The sequence below is a fragment of the Dermochelys coriacea genome, chromosome 2, assembly GCF_009764565.3.
Source record: "Dermochelys coriacea isolate rDerCor1 chromosome 2, rDerCor1.pri.v4, whole genome shotgun sequence".
Classification (NCBI taxonomy): Eukaryota; Metazoa; Chordata; order Testudines; family Dermochelyidae; genus Dermochelys; species Dermochelys coriacea.
The window spans coordinates 121,784,499-121,810,284 of record NC_050069.1 but is presented as its reverse complement, the minus strand read 5'-3'; the positions used below and the strand labels follow the sequence as shown (position 1 = coordinate 121,810,284).

The 25,786-nt window shown below is 35.9% G+C and overlaps 1 protein-coding gene across 7 annotated transcripts in view; it reads left to right on the top strand.

Moving 5' to 3' along the window:
- The window catches only part of EXOC2 (exocyst complex component 2), a 194,455-nt gene that overhangs the window by 30,944 nt on the left and 137,725 nt on the right, over positions 1-25,786 (top strand). For all 7 annotated transcript variants that reach the window (XR_005290923.2, XR_006279050.1, XR_006279051.1 and 4 more), the window contains exons 3-6: positions 1,523-1,699; positions 3,219-3,345; positions 11,665-11,778; positions 15,856-15,980. Coding sequence is in view for 3 of the 7 variants with exons in the window: in XM_038388646.2 (XP_038244574.1) it covers positions 1,523-1,699; positions 3,219-3,345; positions 11,665-11,778; positions 15,856-15,980 (543 nt within the window). In the remaining 4 variants the exon portion in view is untranslated. The remainder of the gene's footprint in view (positions 1-1,522; positions 1,700-3,218; positions 3,346-11,664; positions 11,779-15,855; positions 15,981-25,786) is intronic.

Here is a 25,786-nt window from a genome sequence, read left to right as displayed (position 1 = left end):
CAAAGAGGATTGTTAAATAACACAGATCCTTGTCCAACTCCAGTCATAATATCACAATAGTCACCTAGGCCTATATGCGACTTCACTGCACATCTGCTTCCATCATATAAACTCCCTTATTATGTTGATCAGCTTAGTATCCCATAGCTTCTAGTAATATTCTACAAATGGCATCATTGTCTTATTGCCAAAAAAGGGTGCTCTCATTCAGTGTATGAACTGGAGAGGTACTGCAATCAGTATTGGCTACCATTCTGCTGAATAGAATGAAGAAGGCAGTGGATGGTCCCCTTTAAAAAATATGTAATTTATCTACCATCCCTATACATTTTAAAAATAATTCTTTCTGAATATTCCACTCTATGGTAACAAGAGTTTGTCCCCTTAAAAAAAAATGAATTTGCCCAGGTAGAGATGTTGTGCTATCTGATAAAAACCTCAAACGTGCCAAATTTGTCAGCTGTGTACGGTCAGAGAATTAAATTATGAGAAAAGAAAACGTGGAATGTTTGGGGCTGTGTGACACATGCTGACCTTTTTCATTTAAGTATCTGTTAAATTGGTAAGAGGTTTTTAGAAATTGAAAATACAAACCAACCCAATTTAAAAAAAAAAACCCTGCCATTGTCTGATTACAGTGATGTACCATCTGTACTGGGGCAGGATCTAATCTAGACTCCTATAACTGAATAATTTAATATTTGTACAGTGTTTTGAAGCTATAGAGGCCAATCAGCAATGCACTTAGTATGTAGGGAGAAATAGTTTCAAAAGCATATAAATGATTAGGAGCTTAAGTTCAATTTTCAAAAGTTCCTACCTCCCACTGAAAATCAGTAGGACAGGTTCTTAAGTGACCTATGTGCTTTTGAAAAATATACCCATGATTTCCTTACTGTATTGGGTCTACAAAGTGCTATAGAAAAGTTACATATTAGTAGATGTATTTTATATTTCAATTATCTATAACTAGGCTTGGAAGGATTAGATTTTTATCAGTAAATGTCAGCAAACATTGATTTCACTGTACATACACAAACCCACAACAAATATTTACGTTGGTGGTAATCAAAATGTAAAGATAGGCAAAGTACGAAAAATGCTGCTTGAGAACTTAGTCAAAATCCAATTGTTTAGATTTTTGAATTAGACTTGTTACAAATGGATTAGGGAATGAATAGTAATAACGGGTCTGATTTGTTGATTTTAAGGATATTTACTTTGTTTATTTTGACATGTGATGTTGACAATTTATAACACTTAATAGTTTGAATCTATTTGCCATTAAATAATTGTCTGACTGCCACCACCCATAAGTTTCCATAACTGTGAAAGTTTAATGTATAAAAATAGGAAAAAATGCTTAAAAATAAACATCAGTATTATCCATCTAAATTATAAAAGACAGAGTTGGCAGAATTCATTTATTTGTTTATAACATGTCTAGATAAACAGAAAACTAACTATTATAAGACAGAGTGTATTTCTTCAGTTTTATTCACAGTAAGTCTTTGATTTCCAGGTTTAACAATCTGCGGACACAACTGTCTCCTGACTGCTGAATGGATGTCTGCCAGTAAAATAGTGTGTCGAGTGGGACAAGCTAAAAACGATAAGGGGGACATTATTGTCACTACAAAATCAGGTGGCAGAGGAACTTCAACTGTTTCCTTCAAACTCCTGAAACCTGAGAAAATAGGTATTTTGCCTCGTTCAAACTTAGTTATTTTTGCTAAATAATTAAAATTGACTAGATGTTTTGGGTTTTGTAAATAACATTTATTTGTAAAATTTAACCCACTGGTGGTAGTTCCTTAGTCACTCTTTACTTGTTTAATGCTTGCAAAATATATACTAACAATACACATTTTGGGTTGAAATCTGCCTTTTAGGTATACTTATACATTGGTCACTGAAGGCACCTGTTTTTCTGAAAGTGAAAACTCTTTGATTTCCTTCATACACTCCTACCCTTTAGAATTGATATTAATATTTGCAAAAATGATAGTCCCAGTAATCAAGTTCTTTAATGGGCTATTAAGCCTAATGAATCAGTAAAAGACACAAAAGGAATGCGTGGACAGTACACCTATAGCTCCTTCTGACTGTTATCCTTTTAAAAAAGGAGTTGAATGTTGGACACTGTTATAATTAAGCAACATTAGCAACTAATACTCAGTAAGACACACAAAAAAGACCTTTTTGGGGAAATTTCTTGTGTGTTGTTTAATAATTAACGTTGTCAAGAAGTCTAACCCCAAATTTCATCTACAATCCTGTCAAAAATGTCCTTTGGATTCTAAATTTTTTTTTATTCAATCTAGCTCATTGAGAGATTAGGACAGGCACTGTTTATGTAAGAGTCTACACAAAAGCAACAGTTTAGGTTCTTGTTTTCTATGGTTCCGATGGCAGTTAAATAACACATACTTTCCCCAGAGCTGTTCTAATGTTTTACAATCTAAATTTTAATATTTCAAACTTTATTAGGAACTCGTGGGAGGGGGAAGTCTTGGGGGAAGAAGAAATCTCTGGTTCGCCAAACAGCAAAAGACTGAGGGCCAGATTCTGTGTTCAGCTTCAGCTGGGTGCATCGTAAAAGGGAGCTGATTTTCTGCCGAGTGCAGGTTGGAGCAACCCTGCCCTGCCTTCCTTTCCCTGAACCATAACCTTGACATGCTCCCTGTGCTTGAGCTGTTGGGAGGAAGCCAGTTCTCTCTGCTCTACGCTCATTGAGGACTGCCACATACTGGGGGACTTGCTAGCTAAGGGGCTTGTGGCCAGCGTTGACTTTTGTTCTGGCTGAGTGGTGAAAAAGGAGGAATCTTCCCCAAAATCTATGAAAAGAGAGACTGCCACATTAACTGCTGGTATGTCTGGCGGGTGACAGAGTTGGAGGTGATGAGTAAAAGACTTTGAAAAGTGCTATTTTATTATTGCCTGTTAACTTTTCCGCGTTCGTACTTTGTATCTTAAACAGAACAGTGCAGTCTGTGAAATGTAAGATGTGATGCCCTGCTATTGATACCTTCCCAGCTACACTAAGCAAATAGTTTAGCATAATTGTATCCAGGTTGTTTTGCTCTGTATCTTCCAAAATATTACATAGGCACGCATTTTATATTTTTCAGGCTTTTTCAAATGAATTCAGTATGGCCGAAGTTGATGGTGCTGGACAGCCTTTGTTGTTTTAAGGATATGTGCTTTGTTTTCTCTAGGTATCTTGGATCAGTCTGCTGTCTGGGTTGATGAAATGAACTATTATGACACGCGCACTGACAGGAACAAAGGGATTCCCCCCTTGTCTCTACGTCCAGCTAATCCGCTTGGTATTGAGATAGACAAGTGAGTACCAAATGCCTTTAATCCACTTTCTTAGTGGTTTTTTCTATACATCATTATATGAATTCCAGAAAAGTTTAACAGCTTAGATGGTGGGAAAAGACAAGAAAATTCAATTAGCTGATGGCACAATACCTAGTATTCAGTGGTGTTTGGTGATCCTAATTTTTGTCTATATTACTGGATGATTGATAAGAACGTCAGATAATCTGAAGGCCTAGTTCATTGAATCTTGTGATGTTTACAGTTTGGGGATTGGCAAATAATTTAGGGTCTGAGGGTTTATACATTGCAGTTATAGAACTCTCAGTGTTGTGCTTGAGTTCTGTGGGGCTTTTAAGCATGTTTAGATAGATATCTCTTCTAGTATTGCAATGTGAAATATGTTTTATGTATCCATCAACTAGTTTACTTTTACTGAAACATTAATATTGGTTTCTAACCACAAACCCCTTGGCTTTTGTTCACAAATATTGTAGACTTTATAAAATTGCTCTGTAATAAACTTACTCCCTTATTATAAATCTATCATAGGGCTTTAAAGGGACACTACCAATGCCAAAAATATAATCAAACCTAAAATAGCATTTAGAAATAAAGTTCCTCGGAAGTAAGATATCAACCCCTTCAAAAACAAAGGCTGTTTAAAATTATTTTACTATGGGATCTATTCTGTCTGGAGTGCATGATTTGTTTGTGATCTCTCTGTCCAGTTCTTCAGAGTAGCAAAGGAGATGAACTATTTCAGTATCTTCTCCTTCACACAAGAATGGGGCAACATGATGCACACTTGTGAATCAAGAAAGCTGAAAGTTCTAATTTTTTACCTCTCTCAGATTTGACAGTGTATCTTTTTAAATGGTTATCATAACTATATATGCATTTGGAATTTAATTAGGATATTGTCCCTTTATTCTTGCCACAATGGATAAAATCTTCTGTTACATAATTATCATTATTCAAGTTTGAATATCTTCATTTCCACATTTATTGCTGTAAAATACTTGAATTCTTACCACCCTAAATCCTGACAATTACTGTTCTCTCGGAGTCTGAATCCTGTTCCTAGTAAAAAATTGAGAGAGTAATCATGACATGTCTAGAAAATCCAAATCTATTACATTGTCTGTTTTCCATTCATCGGAAATGAGTCAGTTTTGTAACTGTATCCAAACAAATGTTTGTCTGGCAAGATCTAGTCTTCATAAACCAGTGCTGCTTATTGCTCGTGACTTGGTTATTTTTAAGATTGGCTTTATTTTGATAAACCCTCGGATACAGTCTCAGAACCTTACTGTCAAAATGAATTCAGATCAGCTTGGCTACGATTACTGTCACACGGATTGACAACTGCCTGAAGGGAGTGTAAACAAAGGATGTAATTTAACAAATGTTAAATTGAAAGAGGAGTCTAGAAGGGTACAGATGAGTTTAGTATTGGATCCAGTCTTACTTAATATCTTCTTTAATTGTGTAGTAATAGTAGGTAGCATGTTATAAAATGTACAGTTACTAGTGTGCAGGGAGTGGTACAAAAATAATACAAAAGGTTGTGGAAAGATCTAAAAGATCTGGGCAGAAAATAATGAGAGGTGAATTCTCTTAGAAAAATGCAAGGTACGTCTGGGAAATTATAATCCCAAAAACAGATATGTAATGGGGAGGAGGAATCTGGGAAGTAATAATGCTGGTAAAGAACTTGCCTTTAGGTGTGACAGAATTCAAAACAAATTTGTAGTGAGACATCTGAGCAAAAAGGACCAATACAGTTTTGGGCTGCATGTGTTGAGATATTCCATGACACAGCAGTGAGGTAATAACCGTGACTGTAACTGGAAAAGTCTGTGGTTAATACTGAGCACCTCTTACTAGAAAGGTCTTTTTATTTTATTTATTTATTTATTTATTTATTTATTCAAATTGGAGGATATTCAAAGGACAACAGAAATGGTTGTGAGGTTGAAAAGATTGGTTTGTAAGGACATTTTAAAAGCTATATAGTTAAAGCTTAGCTAACCATTGATTAAGTGGGGACACAAGTCTGCAAATACGGGAAGTGCATAACCATCGAGGGAGGAGAGGAAGCACAATTAGGATTAATGCAATGAAATTAAGAAAGGGAAAACTTTGACCAACTAGCTATAAGCATAAAACTTTCTAATGATAAACTTTACTAGGCCTTGGAATCTTAGTGAAAGTGGTGTAAGCTTCCCCATTGCTTGGCATATTTAAAACTGGACTAGAAGTAAGCCTAGTACAATAAAGAACAATCCTGCATTACCACAAAGATGAACTAGGTTACACAACATCTTTGACTCACTTAAATTATTTAAACACCCACACAAGTTAGGATGCATTTCTCAGGTTTAATTTCAAGCTTTAGGAATGTGCCATGGGTGTGCAGCACTGGTCTGACTTTGTGGAATTTGCATGCTCTGTGGGCAGCTTGGCTTGCTGCCTGATAGAGGTGGCGGGAAATGTCAGCATACTAGCCTTGGTAATAATGGTAGACAATAGAAGCATTTAAAGAGGACTAGCTGTGGAGGAAAGGGGTGAAAAAGAGAGAGAAAATGGGAGGTGGCCGGGTAACAGGAGATGAAGAGGGACCAGAAAGCACGAGGCCTAGAGTAAAGACACGGGAAAAAAGGATCATACCAGAATAGCATGTGAGACAAAAAAGCTGGTTCAATTATGTGAAATGACTAAATCACCTGCCCTGTGTGTTTTTTAAAAAACGGGCATAATGCTTTCTTCTTTTTAAACAAAAAGTTGCCTCATGTGGTTTTCTAAATATTATGTATGGGACCCTGTCCAATGCAAATGCATTTTGAAATGAATCATGCTTTGTGATTCATACAGATTGGTATTTTCAAGATGGCTCCAAATATGTTACTCAGGTTTTAATGATAAAACATCTCAAGCCCTAGGAATGGCTTTTAGTTTTAAAAAAACAATGTTTAACCATTTGTACGAATGGGGAAAACGTATTTGATTTTGTGTATATAATCAGCAGATGATAAAAAGTGGAATTTGATAACCCATAACAATTCCCAAATTATTTCTATTTATGTGAAAAGGGCCTTTGAATAATGAATTACTTGACAATAGTGGTGGGAATGCCTTCTGAAGCTGGATGAGTCTGCTGTCAGTGATTTCAATAAGTCACTTTTTTTTTTTTTTTTTACAGCAGTAGTGTACATACAATAAATGTACATATAAGTAGGAGTTTCATGTTGTCTGCATGACCAGTCTGTCTGAATGCGAAAAAGAAAATGAGAGTTGTTGCTGCTTTTGCATGAGTCAGGGTTTAATAAATATTTTATGGGTGTACCCAGCATACAAGCTATTATCTTTCAACCCGCAAGTTTAATAATTGATATTTATTGGCAGTCTTTGATTGTTAAGTCCTTCATATTTTTAAAGTCGTAACTGCTGTTTTTGTACACATGGTGCCTTAGTAGTTATAAAAATGCAACTAAGTGCCTAAAAAAAATGTAAGTTCATTTTGCAAGGAGACCAGGGCCTGGTGATAAAAATTTACAGTCATGACTTTATTATGCTGATTGAATATTTACAAACAAATATACATTCCTAAAACGATTTCTTCTCTGCTGTTGTCAGGTCTTTTTTCTATAACTTAAAACATAAAAGCAGGGTCAAATTAGAAGAGGCTTTGTTACCCAGCTTTGGAACTCAAGTGCACGCTAGTGTGTTTTCTTCACCAGGCTTTGTTGTTTGTTCAAAATATTGCGTCTGCTTGTTGAATTCTAGCTTTGTAGTGTAGCCAGCACCTTGTAAAGGTAAAGCAAGAATTCAACAGAAATTGAGTTAAGTGTCTTCTATTTTTATTTGGTGGCTTGAAATTCAAAGTAGATCTGATTTTTTTTCCAAGGTGTGTTGCTGGCTATGATATTATGGAAATGCAGCCAGAAACCCAGAAGAAGTAGTAGTACCAAGTAGTGGCCTAGAGTTGGAAAACAGGGAGAAGTAACATAAAAATATTAATAAAAAGGGGTGGTGGTGAAGTATGTTTGATTTTTACCTTTTAGGATATTTTTACGAGAACAGATTGGGGTTAATGATTTAATGCCTAGAATTTTAAAACAGAAAAAGAAAAGAATTTACAATATCATTTCATGATAACAGTGGGAGAAATGTTAATGAAATTCAGACCTACAGATAACTTGTTTTGAATGATTACTTGCTCTATCAATAGATATACTTAGTCCAAACAGCTGAACAAGGTAGTGTGTACTACGTTTTTTTCTATGTAACCTTTGCCAGACCGTGAAAATGAATGCAACTGCAATCATACCTAACTGTATCTAATGTGGTTAGAAATTCTCTTGGAATAATGTTTGTTGTTTTCCATGCTGCATGGGTCATCACTGTGAATCAGTCTCGTACATGAAAGCAAATGTTGACATGCTAAGTACATTCCACATTAGCTCTATATCCACCCACTCGGTACAGATGCTTGCATCTTCCCACGGCCAGTTTCTGAAACATTTCAGCCGGGAAGATGTAACAGACTGATCTTACACTGCCACCTAATGGAGTATGTCAGTTTTCTATTGTGATATGAGAGAAGACTGTTTCAGTGGATAGATTCATTCTTGAACATGGCTAATTGAAATATACAGCAGCAGATATGCAATGGAAGTTTAAATTTTTCTGCTGTCCCTTTTGTAAACTGCCACATTCAGTTATACAAATTATGAGATCTGCAGATGAAAAGCGCTGTATAAGTAGCCATGTATTATTATGCTGTACAAATATTGTAACATACTAGTTACAGCTTGTGATATTGAGCCATCAGTTTTAGCAACTTACTTTTCTTACAGTCTTTCTCTGAGTCTCTCTTACAGCATTCTCCTATGATTAGAAGCTGTTCTGACATTTCAGTATCTTGTCTGTGCTGTGACCAGCCCTATGTCACATTTTGCCAGAGTGAGTCATTGCCTCTCTCCTGCTATTGCAGAGGTCCTTGTTAACACTTTGGATTTGTCCTGTTTAGTCTACTCCAGTGTCCTTTTTGCTGGTCTCTCTGCATGCACGATTAACGGAGTACAGCTGGTACAAAATCCTGCTTCTAGGAGTCTGACTGATGCCAGACAGAGCAAGTTCATACAGTAACTCTAGTTTTGGCTTGTTTATGCTGGTTGACATTCAGAATCTGTGTTTATTTTAAGTTGCTCCTCTTGACCTATGAAGTCCTCTGGAATCTAGTTCAAGTTACCTTTTGGTGACTGTATCCAGATTTTGGGCCTGATTTTTAGTCTCTAAATGGGTTTATATCGTTACGTACGCTGAACAATCTACGACTGAATAGCTAATACTTTGTAAAAAATATCTTTAAAATAAACTGCCTAAATATGAGAGAGAAGCATTAAGTTGTGCAAATAGACTAGCTATGTTCATTAGTATGCATTGCCACCTATTGTTCCATTTACTTGTTGTGTCTTTGTTTAAGTTAGAATGTAATCTGTTGGAGGCAGTGCCTGTTGCTTGTTATATTTACAGAGAGCCTAGTCTGATCTTGATTGACCTGTGTGGTGGTTATAAATAATAATAGTCTGCGTGTCTGTGCATGCACAAACTTGGTAACAGAATTTGCAAGAAGAGTTTGTATGTGCCTAGGTACATGAAATTAGAATAAAATTAGGTGGACATTGTTCTCGCAGTATGCAGTAATATTGGGATTACTTAGCAGATGTGGCATAAATGATGTTAACTGTATTAGACATATTTTCAATCTTGAATGTATGAATATACATTTTAACAGGAAGCAAGGATCTGTACAGCACTATGAGAAGTTAGGAGCATGCTTTCAGCACACTTGAGGGAAGTGGGGTCTAGATGATGACTCAAATCTAAGTCTAACTTTTGTTGTAGTTAAGATATGAATATAAACTGTGTAAAGTTGTAATGGTTTTATTTTTAAAACCCTTCAACCCAAGCAGTCCAAGCACTGCAGTAAAAAAGACTATTTTCAAAAGGTAACAAGGCTGTAATACCAAATTAGGTGTTTCAGTAGGAGTAAAGAGCCTTGATAGCAAAATCTTTACCTTCATTGAAGGACTTTGATATCTATCAAGGGGGAGAAAATCCTAAAATTGTGGATCATCAAAGAAGGTTGACCCGCCTCCCCTCTTTTTCTATTATGACAAAGTCCAACAGGCCCAATCCTAGTGATCTCCTCTACAATGGTGTGTGGATGTTAATTACATCATTACAGCTGCCCAATGACCAAAGCATTTAAAGTTATTTCTCTCTCTCTCTCTCTTTCTTTAGATTTAATGGTAAATTAGATGCATAATGGCGTTTGACACCTTGATATGGTCCCAACATGATCTCACTTTGTTCCTTTGCAATGTGTCCCGCACAATGTGCTGCTGTCATCACTGCTACTTTCCTCACTTAGGAAAGAAAGAAATATGCCAGTAGAGGTAGCTCCTGTTGCCTGGCCAGGGTGTTTTGAGGTAGTAAGCAAGTCCTTAAAAACCAGATTGTCAATGGAATGTAATGAAAACATACACGGTATGTATGCAGAGCCAGTTTCTTTGGATACTTCTACCCAGACATTTTTAAAAATCAGATATACTCTCACTTTGATAAGACACCTTGCTCTTTGATTCTCCTGAGTTCTATTTGGATTGTCAGTTTTTCTATCATAGCATGTCATGAAGACGAGAATGTTACTAATTCTCACTTCTTCACTAATCTACAAACTTGGTAGTTCTTACAAAAACAGCCAGTGATATTACTCCATTTCCCAAAAAATGTTTTGTTAGACTTTACTATGGCACTCTGCTCATTACAAAGATATAAAATGAAATAATCTGAATATAAGGGAAGTTTCTTTCTAACCTTCTACATTCTGTGTTTTTAAAAAAAAATTGTGATGAGACAACACATCCATGAATTCAGAATATTTTTATACTACCAATCAGATATACTGAAACTTTTTTCCCATTGGTTCATAACTCTGTGAGTCTGTGTTCCCTTTAGGCTGAAACTTGTTAACACAAAGTCTGGCCCTGTTTTGTAAATGAAAATAAATGAATTGAAATGTTTTGTATACAGATAAGATCATGTAAATGGAGCACTTCTAACAAATGTGGATGGAATGGGAAGATTTTTTATGAAATTCAAAAGACATTATTGTACACATACAATGGGAAATCTACCCATCACCCACATTTAAAATGTTAGATTCTGGTGCAAACTTTAAGTCTATAAATTCACTTTTTGTCATTAAAAAGATCATTGTAATTTCACAACCTTCACCATTTTGAATGCTACCCAGTTTAGTCTCATGGTGCTTATTATCCGTTGAAGGTTTTAACCTTATGTATGAATTTTCCATACTTTTGCAGGTATAAGCAAAAGTCTTAATTTATTTTAAAATGAGTATAAAAGATTTTTTTCTACTTTATTTTTCTACGTGAAGTAATGTGAGTTTGAATATCTGCAGTGTATACTCATTCATGTATACATATCTACGCTGTGTGTTTATACGTACTGGACACACACAATGTGTGAGAGAGAGACATTGCCATAGACTTAAATGGGAGTTGGATCAGGCCCTTAGGGACCACCAGTCACTATTATCTAAATGCTGATATTGGAAAAAAATAAAGGGCATAAAAGACTTACAGCAAAAGGTGAGCTTTGCTCTCACTTTTCTGGGGTTTAGTTGCTAAGTACTCATTATGTACATTTTGTTTTAGTGCATTATGAGAGAGTTTGAAATAAGAAACTGGAAGTTTCTGCTTGCCTTCATAGCACACAGTCTTTATTTAACTAGAGTAATCCTTTTACTAAACATAAATATTTTAAAGGCCATATAAATTGATGTATGCATTCTTTTTCAAGAAAGGAGAAAAAAATATTTGCATCAACAAACATGCATATGATTTCTAAATGCAAATTATAGTATTCAGACATTTAAAAGTTAAAAAAGGAAGTAACAGACTTAGTTGTAAAGAATGTTCATGGTGATACTGTTTATTGTTAGAATTGCAGCTGTCGTGTGTAGCACCATTTTAATCTGCTACTCCCATGTACATTAGTAAAATCCAAAAATAATTTACCATTTTAATTTCAGTTGCCTCTTTCCTAGATGTGTTGGATTTACCCTAGAACCATTAGTACCAGATTAATTTTGTTAGGTTGTTACAATTCTGTGTTTTTATTCTGTTACCACTTAGTGTCATGATTTGAAGAATGGAACATGGGCTGTTGTTTTTATGTGGTAATTTTTCTTATAACCTTTTGGCAGTAAACACTTTACTTTATAAAGTAATTTGCCTTTTTCAGAGGGAGATTTCCCCAGAAGGATTTAGAGGCACTGTTTCCTGGGATGAGTGCCGATTTCACTAGTGAAAACTTCTCCGCTGCATGGTATTTGATTGAGAACCATTCAACAACAAGGTTTGTGGACAATAACAATGTTTTTAAAACATCTGACAGTATTCGTATTGCTACTGTACATCATAGATATCAATGGTGGTAGTAGTGGAAGAATTGTTGTTTGTACTGCAGTAATGTCCACTGGCCCTAGTCAGATTTTGGGTCCCATTGTGGTAGGCAATGTACAGACACGTCGTACAAAACAGTAAGGCTTTTAATCAGCAGGCATGTGAAATGCTGTATTAGAAAAAGGTAAGACCCTCCAGTGAGATTCATAGGGTGAATTTTTGGATATTTTTGCCAGTGACTCCATCATCATGTTTAGGAAGAGCAACTTATAGCTTTTGCTTGTGTGCAGACCTTCAGAATTGTGTTCACGGAACTTGCTCTCATAGCCGCCTAATCCAAAGCCTATTGAAATAAGTGGAAAATGGTTCCTGATTTCAATAGAATTTTGGTCATGCATAGGATCATGGTAGTTACATGAATACATTGTGTGCATACACTTCTGCATAAGCAACTGAACATGCACAATTCTGCAATTTTTGACTACAGTCGATTTAATGGAGGATGGAGCGCTGTTTACAAAAATGTGAATTTTAACATTCTTGTAATGATATTAGCTTGAAAGCAGGTATTGAAATAAAGACTTCATTTGGTGTAGTACTTTTCTCTTGCATTCTAGTGGTAGAACGTGTTCAGTTTACCAGTACCCAAGAAGGCTGTGAACACTCTAAATGAAAAGCGCACAGTTGTTTAGATGGGCTTAGAATACTTTTCATTTACTTCTGAATTGAAACTGTGACTGAAAGATCTCTAATTATAAGACAAAAGAGCTGCTCCAGTAGCAAGGTAACAGTATGTTCCAATACATGTGTAAGAAGAATGTATTTGAAATAAAAGTATTTGGGAGGAAAAATTACTAAAATGACTTTTCATTAATAGTCTAAGCTCTACGAGCCTGATTCTGGCATCTTTACTTGTAGTGAATAGTAATTCAGTGGGACCACTCGTTGTAAAGATTGCAGACTTGAGCCCTAAAATAGGTTTCTGTGGTTACCATTCAGGAACTGTTAACAGGACCTGGAATCTATCTTTTGGTTTACCAGGATTTAGCTGAAATGTAAGCAACAGAATGAATCCACAATCAACTCTGCAATAAAACAGTTTGTTGATGAATAAAAGACAGAAATTGTGGCTATTGAGAAGATGCTGCTGTCCCTGAGTGGAAAACATAAAAAACTACATAGACAACAACGTAGCTTGACATAGGCATACTTTCTTAACTGTTTCACGTTGTTGTGTTGGATCAGTGCCTAATGATGCATTCATGTGTGAAGCCTCATGTTAAAATGGCATCATGTTACATAATTTCTGCCAATATTAACTCAAGGCATGGACTCTGTCTTTTGAAAATAATTTGTCACAACTTTCTACAAAACGGTTCTAGTGTAGTACACATTGTTGTATAGCTTTCTTTATTTACAGTATCCCCTTAAGCTGGTTTTTTTGCATTGGGTCCACTATCTGGACTGAAGCCATAATTCATAGGTATTTCTGTTCAATCCAATGGAATAGGGGCAGAGTGCACCTTTATTTTGTATTGATTTATTTTTAAATGGAAAGCACTTTCTGTTTGCATGTTTGCTGAACCAACTCCTCATAAGTATAAACAAGGAACGAGGGTAGGGCAAAGTGAAGGAAAACTGAAAATTTAAAGTGGCAAAGATGCAAATATTATTTGACTGGTAACAGCAAGGAAGACTTGAATGATGGATATGATTTGGTGATGTTTCAGAAGTGATTATAGATTGATAGACAAAGTTGCGGATTAAGGATAATTCTGAGTCTGCTGGATCTGTATCAGAAATTTCAGAAACATGGGACAAAAGACATTTCCTAGGTGGAGCAGAACATCAGAGTTTCAGATATTGAGTCCTAGGAAGTTATGGGGTGTGTTTGATAGTCAGAACAAGTACATAAATGAGAACTAGAAGGCTTAAGAGTTAATTAAGAAGGAGGGATATAATCAAGGACAGATCCATGCCTTGAGCCAATATTGGAAGGAAAATGTAACAAGATTCCATTGGGTAGGCTTTCATTGACAGAGAAATGATGGGGCACAAGGTTGGGATTTGGGACTCTTGACGCCTGTTCCTAACTTTGCTAGTACTTTGTTGTGTAACCTTGGGAAAACTAGTTAGAGTAAAATTTTCAAAAATGCCAAAGTGATGTTTAAGTCCTACTGAAAGTCAGTGGGACATAAGTTGCTATGTCATTTAAGGTTTTTCAAAATTTTAGTTTTGTCCTCTCTGTACCTCAGTTTTTTCATCTCTAAAATGGAGAGAATACTCATCCCTTTTTGTAAAATGCTTTAAAATTTATTGATAAAAAGCACTATATAACTACTAGGTGGCATTATTTTGGCCCCCACGTACCTTACTTGTGCTGTTGTGGTTTTTTTGTTTGATTGTTTGTGTTTTTGTTTTTCAGAAGAGCACAGCATATCCTTAATGTCTCTACCCTTTATTTAACCCGAGGTAGCAGGAACTCTGAATGTGTGGAACACTGATGTTTTGGTTAGCTTATGTATGTTTTTTCCTTGAAGGAAATTCAGATTTTTTTTCACCCTACAGTTATTTTCCTGACAGAACGTCATAACAAGTATAAACAAATTCTTAAGACTTCATATTAATTTATCAAATAACAGGGAAATATTAGTTAAAAGAGAGCTGTACTGATTTTGTTGAGCCAAGCAGTCTAAAAGTGCTGCTAGTAAGAAGTTCTTATTGTACACCCAAATAGGCCATTTCAGACAATGAGTTATATGGTTTCCGACCAGCAAATGGAAACGGGAAATAAAGCAAAACATTGTGACATCATCCCTGTATAAAGGGAAATGCCTTTGCACAGTGCACCAATGCTTTCCTCTCTCACAGCAGGTGGGGATCACTTTCTGATTGCCTGAGCTCAAATTAGTTAGTTTTTTAGTTTGTTCTTTCAACAAATCCTTTACTAACACTTTTAAACTAACAGAGTTTTTGGTACTATTGTGTTAGGTGTATCTGCATTGGTGGATTTTTTAAGTTCCATCCCTCACTGTCTCCTTAAGCAGTCATTGCTTAAAAAAATTTGAAATATCTTTTGAAAAATCACACTTTTTTCTAATAATAATTGGTATTTCCATGCTTACTAATGGTGGCTAATTAAGTAACATAACTTGTGATAACTTTTCCCTGAATACAAGAAACAAATAGTATTTGTGTAGTGGTTAATCATGAATTACAGATATTATTATTTTGAAAATAATCAAAGCTAGTTGAAACTAAATTTCCAATTTAAAAATTTCACTAAAGCAAAAACGGATAAGAAATCTACGAGTACTGGGGAGCAGTAATATTGAAATATATCTATTTTAGGGGTGACACTGGACAGCTAGTTAGACATTAATTTGCAATGCAGTATAGTAGCAAAAAAACCCAGTAGGCTGCATGTGCAAAAGCATAAAGGAGTGGAGCAGGAATGTGTTTTTCTCGAAGGCTTTGGTGCAAAATTGCATTTAGTTCGGGACCTCATTATCAGGAAGATGTTGGTAAATTTTGAGGGACTTCAGAAATTAAAAACAAAAAGTGAATGGGGTTAAGTTTAAAAGAGTTAAATGTACGTTGTTTGGCTAAGTGTACACAGAAGAAGAGAGGTAAATACACTGTACCATACTACATAATTACTTGCAAGTGGATATAGTTTGGAGCAATAGCATGAAATTTAGAAAGGGAAAACTTAGGATCAGTATCAGGCAAGACTTCCTGACTGCTAAACCTATGCAGTGAAAAATCTCTTCTACGAGAAGTGTTGGAGGCTTCTTATTTGGGAAAACTAGATTGTTCAGAACTCTAGAAATGTTACATGGAGAACAGTTCTTCGTTGGCAGGAATGTGTACTAGATAACCTAATAAATCTCTCCCTTGTCTAATGCTCTATGATATAAAATACTGTAAATTACAATGTCCTGTGTACTAAATTTTAATACATTACTTTAATTGTATCAATCCCTTTTCATTGTATCAATGACAATGTTTCTTCTTTGCTTAATTTCAGTTTTGATCAGCTCAAAATGGCAGTCATGAATCTGAAGAAGCAGGCAAACAAGAAAAATGAAGGGAGTCTAGCATATGTGAAAGGAGGTCTCAGCACTTTTTTTGAAGCACAAGATGCCTTGTCAGGTAAATTGATTAATTATCATCAGGAATATAAAAGAAAAATCAAATATTCATATAGAAAATCTATTTTAACTTACTCATTTTAAAGTAAAAAAGTATGAAGAAGGAAAATAGATTATGACTGACCTAAAATTCCAAATGATCAAGGTCGCAAGATAGGACTGGCCAGCTAGATGTACTAATCAGTGAAAGATGGACATCAAAAAACCTGTTAGGTATCAAAAATATTCCAGGAAGATTGCAAAATCCACAGTATGAAATAATCTAATGAAATCCAGAAGAGCAAGAAAACATACTGAACCAGAGCTGACAGAAAGAAGATAAATTTCAGACTTTAGGAAAATAGTCTTGGTGCTGTGATGTCTCATCCTGAATTTAGACCGAAATGGTTACAAGTGTACAGTAAGTTCTGACTTGAGAAATCAGGGCAAGAATTTAAAAAAAAACCTCTAGTCTCTCAATTTTGGGGTGACCAATTTGATAGAGAGGCATTATTTTCGCTGAACCCATCCACCCACCGAAAAGTAAGGGCCCTTTAAGGTGTTGCGAGATGAGCATGCAAATCTGAGCGCTCCCAAATCACTATTCAGTTGAAAATCTTGGCCTAAGGCTATTTTAATAAGACGAGAAATGTTGATGAGACAAAATCTTTTGGTGGCAGGTTTGAATGATGTAACTAAGTAGAGAAAAGTAGAGTAGTGACACTACTATCATTTTAAAGGATCCTAGTACTGCTGGTCAGGTTCTGGTTACCTTTGCAGTGGTTCTAATGACCACATTTAAAGCTTTCAATAGCTTTTAGAGGTTGGGAGTCTTGTTCTCTTTAGGAAGTGCATCACAGAAATGTGATACTGTGCTTGTGGAACGTTTATAGTGTGTTACTGTGTTTATAGATCTAGTAACTGCCATAGATGTTTAGTAGTTGCAGACAAGAGTGGAATAGGAAAGAATATGCTGAAATGTCATTTTAGAGGACTTGTTACTTCCAGCATCTGTAACAGACTTTTTCTTACATGAAAAATGCTGATAGATCATTTTATTTTTTCAGTAATCTGAAATCACCTGGGAAAATCTGAAATCCTAATTTGTAAATAATCCTAAATCTGTACATTAATGTGAAAATTTGACTTTAATTTCCTATGTTTACACCCAAATGCTTTTTGCTGTAGAGATAATATCTCAAAATATACTCCACTCCAGTTCAACAATTCATGACACGCTTTTCCAACAACAACAAAAAAAATAGTAGTCCTGATGGATATATGGTGTAACTGCATGTGACCTCTTGGAAGACTATTTTGGGAATTCTCTTTTCTCTGACTTGTGACATCTAGGTGGGGATTTGCAGACTAGTCAATGCATTACATCTCTACCCCGATATAACGCTGTCCTCGAGAGCCAAAAAATCTTACTGCGTTGTAGGTGAAACTGCGTTATATCGAACTTGCTTTGATCCACCGGAGCGCTGCTTTACCGTGTTATATCTGAATTTGTGTTATATCGGGTCGCATTATATCAGGGTAGAGGTGTATCTTAAAGTGTGTGTCTTTTCAGTAAGACCCAAAAACTGGTCTGCAGTTGTTTCTCTTGTCCCTTCCTTGTGAGTCCAAGCTCCTTAAAACCAGCCTCATAAGAGATAAAGAGGTCAGAGAGCCAGCCAAACTACAAGTTAATTTTACAAATATTAGCCAAACAAAAGGAAAATTGCAGAGCACCATTTATTTCATTTTAAAAAGTGTCTGCTTGAATACAAAAATAGTTACTAGCATAATACCTTTCTGCATTTTTCAGCTGGTATTCTGCAGCTTTCCAGTAGCCTCATTCAGAGTGTTTTAGCTGAACTCTTTCTGTGCTTTCATTTCTTTTCATTTTAGGGGCATATCCCCCCATCTAAAAAAAAGTCTTAGTGCAGCTGCTTTTGTATCATAAGCACTATGAATTGAAAATAGAAGAGTACTGTAGATCTTGGTGTCACTTTGTGTCTATCATCAGTGTCGTGGTTTGTGTCTTCCTCCCAGAGACCCCTAATGAGCATTCAAAAGGAAACAGACTTGTAGTTTGTGCCAGTGTAAACAGTGAATTAAAAAAAAAAATCATTGAGAGGAGAAGAATGACCCTGATGCTGATGCTGTTGAAAATTAGCATCTTGAAGGCTTTGAATCTCGTCCTTGCATTTGGACCTGTAGCATTAGAACTGGAGGGTGTTTTGTATTTGATTTCTAAAACTAATTCTTGGGGAGGACACAATTAGAGCTACGGGAATAACTAGGTTTTGATTTGCTGGCATTTTCGAACAATCAAAAATGTCACTTAGGGCAGAACAAAACATTTCCTTTTGACAAAATAATTTCATTTTGATTGTGACTATATGTAAATGTTTGATTTTTAAAAAATGAAATTTTGAAAGTTATTTTGAACCAAAAAATAGAAACATTTTGTTTAAAAAATGTCAAAACATTTCTTTAAAATGTTTTTAGTCCCCTGCCCCATCCCCAATCAAAGCAATTTGGTAAAAGTGACACAAGTCTGCAGACTGTTTGACACCAAATCTGCATTTTTCATTAAAAGATTTGGCTGAAAAATTCCATCTGGCATTAGTTACAGGCTATTCTCTTTCCCCTGCATTCAGTCAGCCTCCCTTCCCATGTTCCCCATCCCCACTGGCTTCTCATCCAGTCTGTCATTGTTCTGCTGCTGTTCCTTGACCCAGTCTCTTTATGCAGCTGCTCCCAGTTCTTCCCCCTGCAACCTGGCTTCTCATCAGATCTGTTTTGCGTCCATCTTTCTCCTTCCTGGGTCCCAGTTTCATTGTCCAGTCAGTACCAGAGTACCCCCATCCCAATACCCAGTCTTACTCTCCCACCCCGATCAGCTTCCAGTTCCAGTCTCCTCCCTCCTTATCACACTCCTTGTCCCACTCTACTCCTGGCAGGTTTGGCTCTTGTCTGCCTGCATTCAAATCAGGCAACTCTCTGTACAGCACTTTGGCATCAGTAAGGGAGGGCATTCAGAGTTCAGAAGAGAGAGCCTCCCGGCTTTCAGTTCCATTTCCTGACCAGAATCCAAAACAGCCTGCAGCATCCCAGAATTGCAATTGCAGGGATAATCCTGCTGGCCTGAGCAGTATCGTGCCAAGAATGGACAAAATCTTTGGAGATTTTAGCTATTAAACTCTAACATGTATTTATGAGCATGTGCAAATTGCAAAATTTTGAAAGGCATACAACTTGGCCAAATTATGGGTGGATTTTAACAGGGATGACAAAAGACACATCCGTGGCAGAAAGGCTACCCTTTGACCAAATTTCAAGTTCCTGCACCAAAGCATGGGGGCACTTGAGTTTCTCGAAGAGAAGGTTACCAGAATTTTTTAACATGGACAAAACAATTTATTTTTCTCTAGCCTCGTTCTCAGAAATGGCTGAAAGTTTTCAAAAAACATTCAGCCTGAGTCAGAGACCTGGCATGGAACATTTCAACCCAATCTCTTCATCAGAGTTATTTATATTCAATTACAGAGCCCCATTACACTTAAATGTAGGAGTTTATTATTATTTGTTGATGTTGTAGGTTATTCAGTATTAATTTGCATAGGGAGTTATAATGCTGGTGATGTCTTCCCATGCAAGTACAGTGGAATTTCCATGTAATATTTTTCCTCCTTTAAATTCTAAACGCGTCTTTTTGTTTTTAAACTGAGGTACATCAGAAACAGCTGATATTTTAAAGCTGAAAGGTGGCTTCAACGTAATCCTTAATGAATATGAGCTTGATTCTGCAAACTGCTTCACTAAATATCTGTTAAACTATTCAGCTGTCAAAGTATCACATGAACTGGAGAGAGAAAATACATATTAGATCACATCTAGTCCATCTCTTCTGCCAATACAGTCTAAATGTCCTGTGTTTATTGAATTTCCCCCACTTCCTGACAGGAAATCTATTAGAATGTGGACTAGCCTCCCTACAGGAGGCATTCCATGATAGCCTAAATTTTCCCTATGAGTTTTATCTCAATACCCTTATATTATCCCCAAACAATTTTCTCCCAGACTTTGTTTACTCCTCTCAATTATTTATAAACTATTACCATGTCCACCTTTTTTCTGTTTAACAAAGCCACCTACTTCTAGTTCTTTTTAATCTTTCCTCTTAAATCGGTCTTTTTTTGTCATTTTTGCTTTGTTTTCTTGAACCCTCTGTAATTTGTTGTGAAATCTACAGTATTAAGAAATCACCACATTTCATAGTAAAATTTCACTGAGAAACAGAATGCTATGTCACCTGACCCCAGGTGTTTTGTATTTTCATTTAACTATAAAATGGAAGAACAAGTTTGTTTGTACATTTTTAAGCTTACATTTTTAACAATTTTTTAAGATAAAGGGCCTGATCTTGCCTACAGTCATTCATAGATTTGTATGTGACTGATCCTGTTAGTAAGGGCTTGCTTACTTTATTAAGTAGACTGTCAAAACTGATGAAATCTATACATCAATTTTAATGTATCTTTACAAAAAATAAATAAGTGAAAAACATAAAGAGTTGTACCAAAAGCTGTTCATTACATTGTGCAATTTGGAAAATGTTTACTAAGGAAAATAAGAGGTCAAGTAGGCTGGACATACTGTTGTTTGGTTTAATTTCCTGGAAAATAAGATTGCCTTATCAGATCCCCATATCTCTTTGTCCGTTAGCTTGGCTGACAGTTTGACAGTAACTTTGCTATAGAGGAGATGTTCAACAGGAAGTTTGCTTTGTCAGTGAAAGGAGGCTGTAAACTGAGCTGAGGGGAACTATGCTCACCTCGACTTGACCCATTTGTCAGCATCAGTTACGTAGCTGGTTTATTTCCCATAATACTAATGGTAACCTAGAAAGTAGCATTCCAAACTGGGCTACTGTTCATTGCATCGTAAAGATATAAAGTTTTATTGCCTTTGACAGACCACATACCACCATAAAAGATTCTGGACAGATAGTAATCTAATATATATTTTAAAATACACTCTTTAGAATCTTTACACTGCAAGATTTCTTTTTAGTTAAGTACAGATTAGAGAAATACACATTTGCATTTACTGCATTACCTGAATTTGCAAGCGTGTGACAGTCACATTACCAGTTATCGTTCTTCCTGCCTTTTGGATATGTTGAAAAATTCTAAAATAAGTTATAGTTTGAGATTCTGACCCTGATTAGGGTAACTTTGCACAGCTCATCTAGTGCAATTCTGCTGCAAAACTGGTTTAATTGGCCCTTGGAAGAACCCACTAGAGTAGAGGGATCCTTGAGTGGCACAGTTCCCCTTCTCCCATGGCTGAGTCAGGGTGTGGCCAAGGGAGAGTGGGCATGGCCAGGGCATCTCTGTGCCCTGGTGAATCCTGTTGTCCATAATGGATCCTTGGTTGCTGAACGAGTTAGAGCAGCAGTTAGGCTACTTTAAGTTGTACCTAGTGACAGGCCCAGAGCAGAATGATTCCAATCTCAGGTGAGTGAAATGCCGTGTTTGCAGACCATATCAAGCCCTCCTTTGCTCTCCCCAACCTTGATTTGGAATGGACACAGCCCCAACTCACCATTTGGCCCAGTGTCAGGAAACTTATAGTGTGGTATTATTACTGCTTAATCCAGTTTTTCCAAAACAAAAGAAACCACTATGTAGTCATTCAGTTCTGACTCAGTCTGGGGTCTTGGGAAACTAACAACTGATGTTTGCCTGCCATATAAATGTTCCTTCCTGTTGGACAGTCTGAAGCTATTCAAGTACGTTGTGCGTATTTTCACAGCACACTAGTAATGCAACAGATGTATTTGACATGACGCATTCATTCTAAGGTTCTGAATTTTCAATAGTTTTTATTCATCAATCTAATTTTGGGATGGAATTACAGTTCAGAGCTTTTTAAAAAAAAAGTATACTGGCTGGGAAGGTGGAAGGGGAAAAGTTCTGCCTACTTGTCCATGGGCAGCCAAACTTTCATATTTAGTTGTCTGAGAAGAAAACCCGTTTGTCATATTTTCATGCTGTGGTTTCATTCTGAAGTAAATTAAATATTATTGCTGCTGTTGTTGTCTAATGACAGTAGCATTCTTTTCATTCTGCTTGTTTTGCTTTGGTCTACTGTTCCAGGGTTACTCATTATTCTCTTGTTTTTAGTGTGTAAGTCACTAGGTCTTATATATTAAGTTTTAGCCTCGCTTTAATATAAATTCACACTGGTTGGGCAGAAGCATATTAGACTGAGAGTCAGAAGTGAGACTGTATAATAATGTATTTTAAATCCAAATAAACATCCTGGTACTTTAAATAATATTATGGACAATATCCATCTGACTTGAAATGTAGATCTGTTCATACAGATTAGCACTAGTCTGGTCCCTTCTGTTGAGTGCTCTTTGTGATTATGTAAACGAATATTTTTTTGTTGGTTCCACACCAAGGTAGTAGAGAATAACCTTGCGTGGGTGTAAACCATCTATTATTATTATTTTATTTATTTTATTATGGTGGTTGCTACGGCCTAGTGAATCTGGCATACATATATTCAAAAGCAGTTTCAAGATGATAGATCTGATTGACTGACAGATTTACTTAATACAGCTTTGCCTTTAAAAGTCTAGAAATGTTTATCCTGTCAAATGTACCATCCTAGAGTTAAGCTTCCTGACATATGGGGCAGACTTGTTTTTCATTGCTGCACGTCCAGCATAGCACTTTCTAGCTTTTGCAAAGTATCAAACGAGATTTCTCCTTTAAAAATAAGAGAGACTTCAGTTAGAATGGTATTTGAGTCCATGCTGAAATACATGTGCCCAAAACTGCATGTCTTGAGTGCCTTAAGAATGACCCATATTTGATCTGTGTCAGCCACTGACTTAATGTCTTCTAAACTGGTGACAGCCTTCAGAGGTCTGGCCTGATGATCAACCACAGAACACTTTGATCGATTCCTCCAGAATATCTCCCAATTGCCTTAAACTCACCAGAGATCGTTTGAAGTTACTGTCATGTTTTATGACAGAGTTTATTTTGAAGCCCATTTTCAAATTTTATTTTTCAATTGTTTAAGCTATAGATAATCTTTTATTAGACCAGAATATCACACTGAAGGTTGTGCTTGGTGCTGTACACAAAAAGAAACATGTATTGTCTAACTATGACCTACATATCATTTGAAAGCCCATACTCTGCACTACATAGTTTAAATTCATGTTGTTGTTTCAACTTTGATTCAAACTCTTCTTGTCCTTATCTCCACAACTTGTAAAGCTGCTTTTATGCCTTATGTGATATCACGAGATGTCCGTGATCCCAAGTTCACTAAAGAGAGTATAACTTTTCCTATCCTGTAAAACCTGACATAACCAGAATTGCTCAGCTGTGGATTTTTCAGTGGATCATTTAGCAAAGTAATAAACCTAGCTTTTAAAGTACATTTCTGAGAGAGTTTGCGGTTGCTTATATAAAATTTCTTCCTACATGGATGCATTGTTAACAAGTCTTGAAATTTTATTATAAGTCTCACAGTAGTTTGTTTCAGAGTAGCAGCCGTGTTAGTCTGTATTCGCAAAAAGAAAAGGAGTACTTGTGGCACCTTAGAGACTAACACATTTATTTGAGCATAAGCTTTCGTGAGCTACAGCTCACTTCATCAGATGCATTTGGTGGAAAAAAAATGCATCCGATGAAGTGAACTGTAGCTCATGAAAGCTTATGCTCAAATAAATTTTAGTCTCTAAGGTGCCACAAGTACTCCTTTTTCTTTTTACAGTAGTTTGTGTTTTTCTTAAAACCCCAGCCCCTGGAGTCAGGTGATTATTTGAGACTCTCTACTTTCATTCATAAATAAATATTTTTTCTTGCCCTTGTAGTTGTGGGAAAAGCATGAAAAAGCTTAAAAAACAAACACAACCCAACATTTATTATTTCAAAATCTCATGCTTTTTGAGGCCTAACATATTTTTTCAGTAGTTAGTTTGGCAGTGTTTTGGATGTTAATGCAATATGATTCAAGATTAAGGCTGTGTTTTTCCTTCAAGTTGTAAAATATTTCAAATATTTCAATATTTCTGAAAATTAAATCATATTTAGTGACACTGTAAGTGACAGTATACCATGTTGCTAATTTATAGATCTTTTAGCATTTTATGGCGCAATCTAGTAATAGCTTCTTGAGGACAAAGTGGCACACTTCTGTGCTTTTCAAATGATCAGCATTTACATATCTGGGATCCATTTTGAAGAATTTACACCTCTCATAGGGGGAATGCCCTTATCAAAAATCTTTTCAGGTTTTCTCCAAATTACACAAATCACTTCGTCTTTCTGACATGAAACCCATGGACATTTGGGTTTCCATTTATTCTGGAAAGTGTGTTTACATTTTAGTTTTTTTCCTATTCCTTAGCATACTTTGATGCCAGAGGCTCAATGGATACTATGCCAAGGGCCTTCAGAACTATGCTCTGCTGAATCAGTCTGTCTTCTTTAGTTGTTTGTTTTTTGGTTTGATGTGTTCCAGACACTTTAAAAAAAAAATTAACTAAGTTTCCATGCAAAAGCTCTCTTTTGGTCTATTTCTGCTCCCGTTAGAAATCAATGGTAAAACTTCTATTGACTTCAATAGGAGCAGATTTAGAGCAATGCTGAGCTGCTTTTGAAAATTTCACCCATAGTTTTTGTACAAATTGGTATTAAAAATAGTGTACATTAAGGTTTGACTTGCACATTTAAATTGTGTGGTCCTGCAAAGCTGTAACAAAGTATTAAACCATCTTTTTGTGTTAAAAACAATTTAATATTAGGAAACAGCAACTAATCAAATTATAGTTTAGATTACTAGAAAGTTTAATCTGGCAACTGCAATAGGCTATCACTTGTTTTTCTGGCAATGATAACTGCCTTTGAACTGTTCGACTGTAGTTGAAATGCCTAGATTCAGTCTCTCCTTGCCCCAATAACTGCAAACTTCTTATCAGAGTACTAACAATGTTCCAGCTGATGCTCAGACATGGTAAGCCGTGGTCCTAACCAGGCATATATATATATATGGTTTGTGTGGCCGAAACTAGAGATATAAAATGTCCAGATGTTTTGAAGGCATAGAAGAAATAACATATGAGGAGAGAGGTCAAGAAACAGAAATTTTGGAAAAAATTGAAATATCTGCAGTAGTTACTTGCTTATCAAAATGAAACTTTATTTCTTTAAGAGTGAGATGTATTATGTGTAATTTGGTTATCACATAGAGATTACTAGTAGTTACATTTATGAAGTAAATAAGTATAAATTCTTTGCATTTGAATAATGACAAATATACCTAGTAATAGAGATGGAGTTGCACACCGAGATATTCATGTGTATTTTTTAGGGGGGGGATTAAAATGTTGAAAATAGAAAGCTTCGAGATTGTTGACTTAGAAACAAAAAGGAAGGTTATCCGTAGGGCTCAGAAATAGTATGTAAATCGAGATCTGATGTTATAAAGCAGATACAAATGAAACTCATGTTTCTAGAGAAAAGCGCTAAAAATGAACATATTTGTATTAGGGCTGTCAAGCGATTAAAAAGATGAATTGTGTGATTAAAAAGATTAATTGCACAATTAATCACGCTGTTAAACAATAATACGAGACCATTTATTTAAATATTTTTGGATGTTGTCTACATTTTCAAATATATTGATTTCATTTACAACACAGAATACAAAGTGTACAGTGCTCACTTTACTTTTATTACAAATATTTGCCCTCTACAAAAACAGAAGAAATAGTATTTTTCAATTCACCTAGTACAAATACTGTAG